This window comes from Amphiprion ocellaris, chromosome 11 (assembly GCF_022539595.1).
Source record: "Amphiprion ocellaris isolate individual 3 ecotype Okinawa chromosome 11, ASM2253959v1, whole genome shotgun sequence".
NCBI classification, from domain to species: domain Eukaryota; kingdom Metazoa; phylum Chordata; class Actinopteri; family Pomacentridae; genus Amphiprion; species Amphiprion ocellaris.
In genome coordinates this window covers 4425318-4440472 of record NC_072776.1, presented here as the reverse complement: position 1 = coordinate 4440472, position 15155 = coordinate 4425318, and the positions used below count along the sequence as shown (strand labels likewise).

Sequence of the window (15155 nt, the reverse complement as noted above, 5' to 3'; positions counted from 1 at the left end):
AGCTAGCTCTCATATAAAGTTCAACTGTACAGGAGATCCTCGGTTTATGACGTCCTCGACCTACAGCGTTTCATCGTTATGTCAGAACTGGTTATGTGGAACTAGTGATGAATACCAACAACTTTCATGCATGTATGAATCATTTTACAAGAAGATAACAGAATATGCTGCACTGTTTTTACAACTTGACCCATGTTGGTTGGTGTTTCTTCCCGTTTCCAGCGTTTTATTCTATCTAATTTCACTTCCATGGAGATGGCTTTCCTTTATTCAAAGCATCAGAAGAGTCTGACTGACGCTTGGGACCCATAACGAAGGACAAAAAGTTAGTGAATGTAGCACAATCCAAGGTGGCGTACAACCAGAGAATGGAAACAAAGCCGTCTTGTAGCGCCGCATGATGATGTATTCATCCGCTCCACTCGTCAACTAGTTCCACGTAACCAGTTCAGACGTAACGACGAAGCGCTGTAGGTCAATGACGTCGTAAACCGAGGACCCCTGGATTGTATTAGAGATGGTTAGCTCTCATATAAAGATCTATATATATGGCTTGTTCTGTACCTTGATGTTTACTTTTTCTTCTATTGCCATCTGTCTGTTGTTGCACAGAGCTGCGAAAAGCTTCCTCTTGGGGAAAATAAAGTATATCTTATCTTTATTATTACTCAGGTCAATACTGAATTTGCCTTCTTCTGCTTTCCAAATTAAAAATTAAATTAATCACAGAGGATTATAAAACCCGAATGCTTCGTCCCACTGGCTGATTTCAAGCTTCTAACATGCGTCTCTGATTGTCTCTGAGGATGTGAGAGCTTCTTTAATCCACCAGAGTAGCAGTGAAAATGCAGTTAAACTTTACGTAAACCACCACAGATGTGTCTGGAAGAGGATTAAATGATATTTACCGGTCTGAAGGACAGTCTCGGGGTCAAAGGACGGCAGGAGGGTGCAGTCAGCTGATCTGCAGAGGACAGACGGACACACAGCTCAGGATTTTATTTGTGTATCATCAGTGTGTGTGTGTGTGTGTGTGTGTGTGTATGTGTGTGTGTGTGTGTGTGTGTGTGTGTGTGTGTGTGTGTGTGTGTGCCTGCGTACTTGTCCTTGTCCACCGAGCTGCTCTTGTCGCCCTCGTTGATAATCGACAGCTCGTCCAGCAGCGACGTCGACTCCTTCGTGAACTTCTCGAAAACCTGCAAACGAGAAGGAAGAAGCACTCAGTCCCGGTGCCAGGTTACCATGGCAACAAGCTTTTTTTTTTTTTTTTTTTTATTAAGCTACAAAAAAAATAGATGCGTGGGTCTACTTATACGAGATAGTTACCAGCCTCTTGTTGAGCCAGTCGCTGTGGTCGTAGTCCAGACTTCCTCCAAAGTCATCTGTCAGCTGACAGGGTTCGATGTAGCGAGTCAGCTTATTGGCCGAAACCAGGATCACCTGACAGGAAGCACAGGCACCAGCATGCAACACATAATTATATTTACATCAACCTACACAACACCACACAACACCTGTAGTCAATCCTTCTCAGTACTTCTTAGTCTTAATACAGAGTTCAACCTTAACTATGAATCTTTAGACATCTAGACCAGGATGTTTAAGGTGTTCGCACTAAAATTCAGATGTAAAATAAAGAGCAAAAAATGATGGATCCCACAAGAATACAATCATATTCACTTCAGGTTAAACGCAGTTATATCTACACATTGAACCATATTAATTATGTTATATGAGCTGTAAAAATATATTTTTTTTAAATTCTAAGAATATTCCTCTTGCATTTCTTTCATTCTTTCTTTATAACTCCACAGATGATTCCCCAAATTACACATAATAACACTGTCAGCATAACTACAGGGAAAATGTCTTTCTAAGCTCTTATCTTGCATGTTTCAAGACACTGAAGTGCAGAAGTATTCAGAATCTTTACTAAAGTAAGAGAACCAAACTGTGAAAATACTCCACTGCAAGTAAAAGTCCTGCATTCAAAATATTATTGAGGTAAACGTGTGAATTATCCACCTGATTTACTAGAAGTATCACCATTAACAGTACTCATTCTGCAGAAAAATGGTCTCTGTTAATGTTTTACTAAGATGTGCGATGTTTTATAAGCCATATTACTGCACTAATTGATTGCCGCTGTAGAAACTGTAATATTAATGTTGTTGTACATCATAAAATAGTAATTTATAAGCACCAGCAGATGCTCTTAAAAGCTTTATCTCTTGGCTCATTTAGGAAAAATTAAGTGCAAATATTTAAATTAAACAGTCGTCTTAATGAGAGCATCAACTGAGAGCTACGGACTAGTGAGGGTGCCAAATTACAAAAATAAATCTACAAAAAAAGGCAAATAAAAGTGGAAATATAAAGACAAATAAATAAAATAAAAAATAAATAATGTGGCAATATAAAGAAATATTAATTAAAAAATTATTCCATAAAAGAAAAGGCTAACAAAAGTAGAAATATAAAGACAAATAAATCAAATAATTTGAAAAAAATAAGAAAAAATGTGCTTGTAAATAAAATAAAAAATAAATAATGTGGCAATATAAAGCAATATTAACCAAAAATGAATCATTAAAAGAAAAAGCTAATAAAATTAGAAATATAAAGACTATTAAATATGAAATGTGCTTCTCCTTTGCTTTTAAAGCGACATTTAATGTTAATTTTTATTTTATTTGTGAGCACATTTCTTCTTATTTTTAAAAAATTATTTTATTTATTCGTCTTTATATTTCCATTTTTATTTGCTTATTCTTGTATAAATTTATTTTTGTAATTTGGCACTCTCACTACTCCACAGGGAGGAGCACAAAGGGCAGGAATAAAATAAATAAGGACTTTTTTTTGAGCAGTGAATCTGGCACGTCCACACTAGTGGGAGAATAAAAAATACAGAGCTAGAAATAAGCAGAAGTCCACTTCAGCACTTAGAAACCTCTTCAGCGAGCACTCAAGAACTTTACTGAGACTGTCCTTGAAGTTACTTTGAGCTTCTTTTTAAGTTTGCCCACTTTTATAACCTTTTCACTCGTAAGTCAAACTTTAAGACACATTTACTGGATCACAGATTCCACATCCAGCGTTGCTTCAGTCCCTCAGCCCAACAGAGCTGCTGGATCACAACACAAACTTCTCCTGAGTGTTTTCCAAATCTGGATATAGAGCGTTCAGTGTTTGTGAAGAGCCTGCGAGCTGTTTTACAGAAACCCACTACAGCTTTCACTACAAAATTTAGGCATTAATCGTTTTTTGCGTGCTTGAATTGATACTTCGTCCTACATCCAGTCCCCCGGGGAATTCTCAATGTTCCGATGACAAAAATTAAGGCAAATTTAGCCAATCTCCATGAATTCGGTGTGACTTTCCGATTTGGTTCAATCACCGCAACTTTTCTGCAATTTTGTCCCGCCTCCCGTGAGTTCCACCAATCATAGCAGTCCCCAGTACAAATGTAATGCACATACGTCACCGAATTCACTTCCTTGTTTATGGTTTGAAGATGCAGACGTGTCCCATTCTAATGTCTCTCATTTACCAACAAAAATTACTGCTGAAGACCGTGAAAAATAATTCCCTGATGTTATTCACCAAAGCAGAGCTAAACTGTTTTACACCCGTGAAATATTGTGGTAGAATACAAACGAAAATCGACTGACAAACACTTTTCTACCTCCAAACATATTAGGAGAACGTCTGAAAGGAGCGGACCTCAGACCAGACAAATCACCATGATGGAAGCTGTTGCATCCAGATCTGTTGTGAGTAGGGCTGGTCCGAATAGCAATTTCTGGGCTCCGGATATTCGGGCCCAATTAATGACAAATATCCAAAAATTCGGCTAGTTTGCGGCGGTGGAGTCCGACAGCGTTAGCATTAATGTGCGTGTCCACTAGGTGTATTTTTCCCACATGTCAACGCGCCGCATCTGAAAATCGCACACATGGTGGGCGGTCACTGGCGGAACACAACATGGTCACATGACCGCACTTTCAGCTTCACAGCCCAGCAGATGTCAGACTAACATGGAAGACGTCTTCCAGAGAAGCCAATTTTTTTTTAGAAAAGCTGCCCCGAATTCAGGCATTTTAGGATGCAACAATCTGGAAAAACGTCCGCAAAATCCTAGAGAGACTGCAGCTTTTTAGCAATTGTCCCTGTCTCCAGCAGTTTAATCGCAACAAAAACGCTTAAAACCTCATTATTTACATCGCATTTTTAAAACAAATCTGCCGCGAATTCAGGCATTTAAGGGCTGCAACAATCTGGAAATCTTTTCCTGTAAAAACCGGGAGGGACTGACTATGGTAGCTGCATCACTACATGAATCACGTTAAACTGTCTTTGTAGGGAAGGTCGCCTCACAAATAAACCTGGAAGGACAGCTGGTGCTGAGTCTGTCCTCCAGTTGTCACTGCAGCAGATGCTGGCGAGGAAAATTGGACCGATCTCAGTGTGTGTGTGTGTGTGTTTATTTTGAATGTTAGGTCAGACGTTGGAGCAGCTGCACAACACACTCCCCGCTGTGTCATCCACAAACACACTCCATAGTTTAGATGAGTCACATTTCAGCACCGTCACCGGAATCTCCCGTCCAGCAGCTGAGGGAGTTTTAAAATAAAGTGGAGAAGACCAACGCCCGGACAGGTTTAAGTTATGAGACCACCACAGATTTATAGTCCACTTCAGCAGGAGCACAATAAAGTGAATTTCACTCTTTCCATGCTTTGAATCTGCTGCCATTTAAGAAGCCGACTCTTGAATGTCGGAGCGTCCTTGAACGCAGCAGCAGGGAGAGTTTTTCTAACGGCTCTCAGAACACAAAGGTACCTCCACTCCACTGTCATCTCAACACCAACCATGATGGATTATCTTTCTGCAACAACTTTCAAACTTGCTACAGACCCGCCAACTCAGCTCCGGTTACCGTGGCAACGACGGTAGAGCCAACACGGCTGCGGAAATCTGGGTCACAGCGACTACTGATCTCTGTCAGTAAAACCATCTGTTGTAATAGAGGAGGAGGCTGCACAAAAAAGAAAAAAAAAAAATCTCTCTCACACACTCACACACACACACACACACACACACACACACACACACACACACACACACACACACACACACACACACACACACACACACACACTGCATTGATCCTGGATCAGGTTTCCAGCTGCACTCAGGACGATTAATGATGCTGAACGTTCTTATAACCAGCTCTCTTTGTTTGATATCAGGTGACAACAGATCAGAAACGTGTGTCTGTGTGCATTAAAGACCAACACGAGAACAAAAACTGGAAGTACAAATAGCCTGTTTTTATCTGACGTTTTCCAAATTTTTAAGAAAACTGTGATCCTCCAACTCAGGGCTGTCAAACACGTGGCCCGCGGGCCAAAAGCGGCCCTCCAGAGGGCCCAATCCGGCCCTCAAAGTGTAAAAATTCCAGAGAAGACATTAACTGAAAAATTAAAATAATTTCTAGACCATGACAAGTTGTTTTGATCATAAAGTAAAATACTAGATACTTTTGTCATTTTGTGTCTCATTTTTGTAACATTTTGTCTTGTTTTTTGTCATGTTTGTCTCGTGTTTTTGTTGTTTTGTTTCTCATTTTTATCTTTTTTGTCTATTTTTTTTGTTATGTTGTGTTATGCTATGTTATATTATGTTGTGTTGTGCTATGTTATGTTACGCTGTGTTATGTTATATTATGTTGTTATGTTATGTTATGTTTTGTTATGTTAACAAACAATAGGGGAAACATCCCTCAAGGAAACCGCGCTGGGAAACAGCTAAAAACATGAAGAAATCCTCACATATACAACGGGGTAATCTGACTTGGATTCAGCACAACAGAATAAAAGAAAGCAGCAATGTCAGCAGCGGTTCTTCTATTGTTCTGCCCCACATCTGTTTACTTCACTTGCCGACAATCCGGCCCACACAGTAACAGGAGACTAGAGCCATGCAGCTCTGAGAGGCTGTAATTAGGCACAGCGTTGTATTTAACCGAATCCTAAAATAAGTATAGCATGTTATCCTAAAGTTTACGAGCCATAATGTTTACAGCATCCACCATCTTAGTTTAGTGCAAGAACACAAAGTGTTGGAAAAATTGGCTCTAAATGGAAATTTAAGGAATCACAATAGTTACTCCAACCAGCCACGTTGTCAACATGACAAAAAAATTAAATGTTGGCGCCTCTGTTGCCCTTTTTTTCACTAAAGTTGTTAATGATTGAATGTCTTATACTACTTTACAAATCCACTTTTCCAGACTTACACACCCAAGAAAACAGGGAAACACAAGACCAAGTAATCCATCTGTGTTGCCTTTTTAACAATATATCGAGTGTCTGTCATGTCACTTTGTAAACACAGGGAGAAATCTCATGCTACAGCTTTATAAGGTTGTGAAAAACCCCAGGTTGTTGTTCCAGCAGCACCAGGAAACATGAACCAAACTCCAGACCTGCTTTTACGGACCATATCTAAGCTTTCACACTTTAACAAAAGGCACAGGATTCTCTTTTAAGTGACTTCAGACTGAAAGAGCCTCAAGTGTTCAACAAAAACGAGTCCTTCTCACGTCATGTACAAAACTCCAAATTCCAAAAATTATGTCTCGAGACTCACCTCGAAGCCCAGACGGTCCTTCTCCTTCCAGAAGCAGAAGTGTGTGACCTTCTTGTCCCAGAATTCGTCCGGCTTCACCACGCAGACCAGAGACACCTCAGCCGGGATCACGTTCTGAAACAGCATCAGTAGCATCATCATCATCATCCTCGGCTTTTAAGACCCCCCGACAGACTAATGCAGCTCAGGGCCTGGAGGGGCGTTAGATGTGTTCGTACCTGCAACATGAGCACCACTGTCTTCACGATGTTCCACTGAGACTTCCGTCCGTCCACGATGACGGTGAAACCTCGAGCTTTACATTTCTCACTGAGGAGGAGGAAGGACTCGGTGTTAGCGACCGTCAACGACACAAACCTCTCGTGATAACAAAAATAAACTTTATCTCTAATAGTGCTTTACGGTCAGGAAAAACAGAAGAACAAAAAGATCAGTCAAGTGGAGAAATAGACGGTAAAAGACGCAAAATGTAAGACATGAAATTTCAACATGCATAAATCAATACAACACCAATGATATCAATAAGATAATAAAAGGACCAAAAATGCCACATCGCATTAAAGAAAAGGAATAAAGAGAACAAAAAAGAGGGTAAATCATGAATACAGGGGTAACAAAAATGTAAATTTGAATAATAAATAAAGAAAAAAAAAATAAGTGAGTAAATAAATAAAGAAAAAGCAGTATGGAACAAAACAAATAAAATAGAATGTCAGAGAATGGCACAAATAATCAATCACAATGTCCCCAGACCTGTCGGCTACACATTAATACTTGAAAATACTAAAATATTCTGTTTGTTTTCATACAAAACTTTGTTGCATCTTTGGTATTTTTGCTCGAACTCATTCATTTTTGATCGATCTGCTACCTGGCTGCTGATCGATTATTTCATTAATTATTGCAGCTCTAAATGTGACACTGTTTTATTATTAGAACTCAATGTATTTTTAAAGTTCTATTTTAGCATTATTATACATGACATCACGGGTTTCTTTCCCTCTTTCCGGTATTTTTTTTTCCTGAAAATACCTTCCGATAAATAATGAAAGGAGAAAACAAGATGTTTTGAAGATGTAATGGGAATAATTGTTTAAAAAAAAAAGGCAAACAGCTTGTGAAATATTCCATCAAACAGACTAGAGACGGTAACCGGTGAAGTGAGAAAACAGCATTTATTAACCCTCATGTCGTCCTGCGGGTCAAAATTGACCCGTTTTAAAGTTTGAAAATGTGGAAAAAATATATATTTTCAAAGTAAAACTTCTGATGTCCACATTTTCAACATTTTTGGGAAACCTTTTTTGGTGGAAAAAAGAAATGTTAAAAAAATGTTTCTTAAGAACATTCACAAAAAAAATCAACCAAAATCCAGCGAAATTCGCTGGATTTTGGTTGATTTTTATGTGAATGTTCTTAAAGAAAATATTAGAAGTTTTACTGATATATATGTAATCACTTTAAATATTTTTAGGATTTTCTGTCTTTTGTGAAGATTTCTACTCATTTTTTGAAAATATTTACAAGAATTTTCTTGCCAAATTTGGGGGATTTTGTTTTTAAATAAAACTTTTAAGGGAAACTTTTAAGGAATTTTCTTCATGAAGATTTTGCAAATTTTCAGAAATTTGGGGAATTTTTTGCAGAATTTTTGGATTTTTTTTCAGACAAGGAAACAATATTTTTTGGTGCCTGTAAATGAAGACAACAGGAGGGTTTATGTTCAATTCACGGCTAATGAATGTCTTATTTTTACTAATGAAACACAAAAGTCTGTGATTTATCTACTTCAGAGCAATTTTTACTTTAAAAAACATTTTAGATTAATTTAATGGTGGCTTTATTTCCCATTAAACTTTCATACTATGTTGAAAACATTCTTTGTTGTTTCTGTCTATGCAAAGGAATCAAAGAAGTTTCGCCAAATCTTAAAGAGTTTTTTTTACATTTTCCAACAACCGTTGACTTCTGAGATAGATAGATAGATAGATAGATAGATAGATAGATAGATAGATAGATAGATAGATAGATAGATAGATAGATAGATAGATAGATAGATAGATAGATAGATAGATAGATAGATAGATAGATAGATAGAACACATAAAAACACACTTAAAACACAAGCTCACAAAGTACAGATGTCTAAAAGAAATGTTAAAAAGAAACAGCAGGCAATAAAAAAATATGTAGTGTTTAGTGTTATTTCATTTTGTTCAGGGTGGTTATTGCAGTGGGAAAAAAGGATTTTTTATAGATGTTTTTGCGGGCCAGTGGGACATTTCGTAGGTTGCTACCAGCTGCCTTGGCTTCCAACAAAAAACCAAGAAGATTTTTTAAAACTGAATGCTACTGAATGTGCCTTTCTGTATTTTTGTGCATAATAAGTTAATTTATAAGCTTTAAAAGGTTTAGAACAAAGGTTAGGTGCTCTATCTGGTCCAGATCTGGAATGAAGATGGGGTTGTAAACGCTCACAGGGTCTAAGGATCAGACTAATTCCTGGGTAGGTTTTCTGTGGGTCAGACGAGGAAGAATCTGGTCAATAAACAATATTAAATTATTATTTATATAATATTTAGATATCATCCCTTGCCAGGTTGCGACTGCACTTACTTTGGAGAGTAAAAAGTTTTTATATCTGATCTAAAAAATAACTTTTAAAAAACACAGGAATAAGACACAGATATGTTTATTTTGTCTAGACATTAAGTTTGCTAAAGGAAGGTCATTTTATATTAGATAACCAGACGTTTATATATTTTAAACATCTGCAGACAGCATTAATTATTGCTTGAATCCATCACGTTGTTGGTGAGTTTTTCCATTTATGTAGCTTTATAAACTTTCATGCTGCCTACTTTAAACCACAGCTATTTCAGATGACTTGTGCTCTGTGTTTTGGAAGCAATAAAGTCCAGAGCAGAAATAAAAAAATGAGCTGCCAAGACTTACAGCCGTCAGAGAACATGGTGATAAAATATGTTAATGCTTTAATGTTTCACTACATGAGAAGAGTCCTAGGAGGTCCAACATGATAAAACCCATGTTGCTCTAAACTGGAATCATCCTTTAAGCTTTTCCAGGACATCTGAACATGTTGGATTCTTACGTTGGAGCCAAGATGTTCAGATCCAGCAGCTCTGCGCTGGCGAGTTCAAACCAAACATGTCAAAAGGCATTAAAGTGAAACCAAGTGACACACAGCAGACTGACTTTAGAAGTGAGTTTGTACCTGGGGATGCTGAGCAGGTAGTCCAGAGTGGCGCTGAGCTCCTCCATGCTGGTCTGATCTGAACTGAGAGGGATGGTCAGGATCAGACCACTGCGACGGTCTTTGCCCCCTAAAAACAGACAGAAATCAGGTTACTGAACTCACTGCATGAACCCGTGGAGATACAGATGATAGACGCTGAGGAAGCTGCTGTGTTGTACCTGACAGGAAGGCCAGCTTCTTCTTCAGGATGGGGAGGATGTTGGTAGCTTCCATGTTAACGTTGGACATCTGTAAACACACATGTAACATTTAAAGCACGGGTTGACATGTTTTTTTTTCAATGTTCTTCATATGTTCCACTCAGAGACTTTGGATCACTGTAATTATTTCTTGGTTCCATTTATGAGTCCAAACACAGTTCTAAAGTAAACAACGAGGACAAAATCCACATGTGTCCAAAAAGTACTTTCTAAAGCTAATATGCAGTCAAACACAAGATTATAGGTTCAAATGCTGGATTACAGGTTCAAACACTAGAGCACAGACTCAGTCCAGACTCTGACACTAGTCCGGAATCCCGAGACACTAGTCCTTAGAATCAGACACTAGTCCAGAATCTCAAAACACTAGTCCACAGACTAAGACACTAGTCCACAGAATCAGACACTAGTCCCCAGAAACAGATACTGGTCCACAATCTCAGACACTAGTCCACAGAAACAGACACTAGTCCACAATCTGAAGACACTAGTCCACAGAATCAGACACTAGTCCCCAGAAACAGACACTAGTCCACAATCTGAAGACACTAGTCCACAGAAACAGACACTAGTCCACAGAAACTGAAACTGGTCCACAATCTCAGACACTAGTCCACAGAAACAGACACTAGTCCACAATCTGAAGACACTAGTCCACAGAAACAGACACTAGTCCACAGAAACTGAAACTGGTCCACAATCTCAGACACTAGTCCACAATCTCAGACACGTCCACAGAATCAGACACTAGTCCAAAATCTCAAGACACTAGTCCACAGACTCACTGACAGAAACAGACACTAGCCCGCAGAATCAGACACCAGTCCACAATCTCAGACACTAGTCCACAGAATCAGACACCAGTCCACAGAATCAGACACTAGCCCACAGAAACAGATACTGGTCCACAATTTCAAAACACTCGTCCACAGACTCAGTGACTAGTTGACACAAACAGATACTGGTCCACCACTTCACAGACACTAGTTCAGAATCTCAGACACTAGTCTACAATCTCAGAAACTAGTCCACAGAATCAGACACTAGTCCACAATCTCAGACACCAGTCCACAGATGAAGGACACTAGTCCTTAGAATCAGACACTAGTCTACAATCTCAGAAACTAGTCCTTAGAATCAGACACTAGTCCACAATCTCAGACACCAGTCCACAGATGAAGGACACTAGTCCTTAGAATCAGACACTAGTCTACAATCTCAGAAACTAGTCCTTAGAATCAGACACTAGTCCACAATCTCAGACACCAGTCCACAGATGAAGGACACTAGTCCTTAGAATCAGACACTAGTCCACAATCTTAGACGCTAGTCCCCAGACTCTTTAGTCTACAGCTCAGTGTACGACTAGACTGGAAACGGAATGACTAACTTATTAGTAAATTTCAGAACGAGAACAGAAGTCTAAAACACCAGGTGAGAAGTTTCACTGCTCAGACGCCAAACATTCTGCAAGTCAACACCGCAGTGTAACAGTCTGGTTACAGGTAATAAAAACGCTGTAAAACATTGAGTGCAGCAGTAAAGATGCACGTCAAGCCCCAGCTGAAGCATTACTGAAATATTAGCGAGACAGCACAGTGATTTTCCAGAAGGATTTCCTCCCCACTGGCGTTTCTCCCGGCAGATTCAGATTCTTGGCATGGATGCTCTGCTCTGCATGTGATTTACTGCCTGTTTCAGCAGCCTGTTGGTGCAGCCAGTAAATCAGCCGGTTTACATGTCTGTCAGTTTACTGGCTGCTCCAACATCTGTGTTGTTTTAACCCTCGCTCCGCGCCGTGCGCTGTTTTCACTCTGTTTAATAAACCTTATGCTAGCAGTACGTCTATCGGTTAATGCCGTATTTGTGGTTTTACAGGAGATTGTGTGCAGAGCTACTTTATGGCAGAGCCTCCGTTAAACCTCACAGTGACACAAAACAACAGAAAAATGTTGAGCTATTCTATTTTTTAATGCATTTTACTGTCTTTTGTTCATTTTTATTGATGTCGTATCACATAAATTGATCTTCTGGCTTGTAATTTTCAGCATAATAACCAGTATTTAGCACTTCCACACATGATTTCTGATTTCTAGTTTACTCTTCATTTTGTTACCTCAATCTTTACTTTTATTTTGTTTTATTTTAGTGCAAAGTGTAGTACATCTATATATGATCATCTCATATTTCTTTCGGGTTAAATGTCTGCCTAAACTTGTCACTAAAGCTGCAACAAACAATTGTTTTCATTGCTGATTAATCTGTTGATTATAATCTCGATTAATTTATTGCATGTCTGTGTTGCATGTCAAACTGAGGTCCTCAAATGTCTCCTTTTGGCCACATCTCCAAGATATTCAATTTAACACCATGAAGGAGGAAAGAAAAGAAAGCCAGCAAATGCTCAAATATAAGTAGCTGGAATTTTTTTCTTGGAAAACTCTCAAACTAGTACTTGGTAATTAATACAAATATACATTCGATTGGTAAATTGTTAAATCTCTAATGGAAAAACAGCTTTTTAGGGTTTCTTTAAAGTCTTTATTCCGCTGATTCAGAAGAGTACAGAAAAAAAATATTGTAATTTCAAAAGGCGAAAAAAAATGTTTTAAACCAAATTAATCAATAATGAAAATATTTGGGTATGAAGTCAAAAGTTGACAGCTAATCAATAAATTGTTGCAGCTCTGTTTGGCACATTTATATGTGGGGTAATACAAATAAAACAGTGACCTTGACATGACATATGACAGATATTATCTCTTTATTTAGGCTTATGTGATGTTATTTTATGTATACTTGTGGCTTTTTGTGATGATTCTTTCCTATTTTAAACAATTTCCTCGATTTTACTACCATTTTGTAGTATAGTATAGATTATTTTGCCAAACTTTACTGCAAAAAAGCCCAATATGGGCTATTATTTGACAGAAATTCTGATTATTATTGGTATTATTTGTAGTATTTGCGATAATTCTTTACTATTTTAACCAATTTCCTCAATCAGCTTCCCTCAAGGAAGCTGATCCAACTGCAGAAGTTGGAACATTTTTTTATTGTTTCATGTGATAATTTTCAAACTTGTGTGTTTTTCTCACAGGTTAAAAGTGACCACAGATATTTGTGTTTGTGTCCTTCATGCAGGGTGGAAATAAACGGGGATTTCTGCAGATAAATAAAGTCATGATTGAACTCTACGTGACCTAAAATCTGACTGCAGTTGTGGGTTTTTTCCTTTATGCCACACCCACACTGTCCTCATGGAGCAGATTAAAGATAAATAAAAGTGTTTTAATACAAATTTGATAGGTACATTTTATATATTTCATTTTCTGGTCATGAAAACTTGCCACAATTCTGTTTGAGTGTTACTTTTACACTGTTAGTGGACGTTTTTATTGACTATTTTGGCAAACTTGGCTACAAAAAAAGCCCAAAATTGGCTACTAACGGCAGAAATTCTGATTATTATTGGTATTATTTGTAGTATTTTTCATGACTCTTTACTATTTTAACTAATTTCCTCAATCGGCTTCCCACAAGGAGCCAAAGTTGGAACATTTTTTGATTATTTCACATGATAATTTTCATACTGGACCTAAAATCTGGCTACAGTTGTGGGGTTTTTACTTCAGACCACACCCTCATGGAGCAGATTAGAGAGAAATAATAACACAAATTCGATCGGTAAACTTTACATATTTCATTTTCTGGTCACGAAAACTCCAGTTTTGTCTGAGTGCTACTTTTACACTGTTAGAGGACATTTCTATTGATTATTTTGGCAAACTTTGCTGCAAAAAAGCCCAATATTGTCTATTATTTGACACAAATTCTGATTATTATTGGTATTATTTGTAGTATTTGTGATGATGAATGATCCCTGCAGCACCCATCTGTCCTGCTGCATGGCTTCACCTTCATCATCATCATCCTCCTCCTGCCTCGCTGCGGCCTGGCTCGGTTTGTTTCGGCTGGGTTCGGCTCGGCTCGGTTCGGTTCGGCCCACAGACACAATGACCTACATTGAGGCAGACTGCGGCTGGCTGCTGCGGCTGGGAACCTCCTCACCGCCGCCGTCCGCTCAGCCATCGACAACTTTTCTCATCGATCGGTAATAAGTATCGATCCGGCTGCTTTTCTTACCTTCCAGTCACATCCGCAGCATTTTCCACTGGCTCCCGATTTTTTCCTCTCAGTCCTCCTCCTCCTCCTCTTCCACTTCTCCTGTTTCTGCTTCTCCTCCGCAGCTCTTCCTCTCCTCCTCCTCCTCTTCAGCCTCTTCTGTCTCCTCTCGGGTGGATTTAACTGCAGATTATGGCTCCGGTTCCCGTTAAATCGCTGCGTATCTCAGTTTGTTCGGTTCTCTTTGAACAACAGTGTAGCAGGCGGCGCAGCTCGCGGCTCTGCGCAGACTCAGTGAAGCCCAATCAAAGGACGCGTTTTCCTGTAGAGCGACTTTCAAAATTAAAGCCCCGGGGGAAGCTGAATAAATTCCTTAAAAAATACGGGTTTCTGTACAAGTGATTATAATTTTAAAGGCTTATTGCACTCAAAAATAGTACTTTTGTATCAGTATTTATGGTTTAAAAAGTTTATACCATCTAGATGGTACTTTCTAATGAACAAGCTGTGGTTTTAACGGTTTATTGCCCCTCAAATACATTTTTTGGACAGGTAGTTATAGTTTTAAAAGTTTATTCCACCCAAAATATTACATTTGTGCAAGTATTTATAGTTTTAAATATTTATTCCACCCAAAATAGTACTTTCCGGACAAGTATTTAAAGTTTTAAAGGCTTATTTCACACAAAATATGACTTTTGTACAAGTAATTATAGTATTAAAGGTTTATCCCAACCAAAATATTACTTTTTGTACAGGAATTTATGGTGTAAAAGGTTTTTTCTATTAATAGTACTTTTGAACGAAAAAAACAAAACCTTTAAAGTTTTTTGCACCTCCAAATAGTACCAAAGTTTAAAAGTTTTATACCATCTAAATGGTACTTTCTAATGAACA

The 15155-nt window shown here is 38.3% G+C and overlaps 1 protein-coding gene across 1 annotated transcript in view; it reads right to left on the bottom strand.

The window, feature by feature from the left end:
* sestd1 (SEC14 and spectrin domains 1) overlaps nucleotides 1–14557 on the bottom strand; it is a 31748-nt gene extending 17191 nt beyond the window's left edge. Inside the window, exons 1-8 of the mRNA XM_055015269.1 lie at nucleotides 14280–14557; nucleotides 10092–10161; nucleotides 9892–10000; nucleotides 6876–6966; nucleotides 6658–6771; nucleotides 1327–1440; nucleotides 1102–1196; nucleotides 909–964 (exon numbers count right to left, since the gene is read on the bottom strand). Coding sequence (XP_054871244.1) covers nucleotides 909–964; nucleotides 1102–1196; nucleotides 1327–1440; nucleotides 6658–6771; nucleotides 6876–6966; nucleotides 9892–10000; nucleotides 10092–10161 — 649 coding nt within the window. The 5' untranslated portion in view covers nucleotides 14280–14557. The remainder of the gene's footprint in view (nucleotides 1–908; nucleotides 965–1101; nucleotides 1197–1326; nucleotides 1441–6657; nucleotides 6772–6875; nucleotides 6967–9891; nucleotides 10001–10091; nucleotides 10162–14279) is intronic.
* Between the last annotated feature and the right edge of the window lie 598 nt (nucleotides 14558–15155).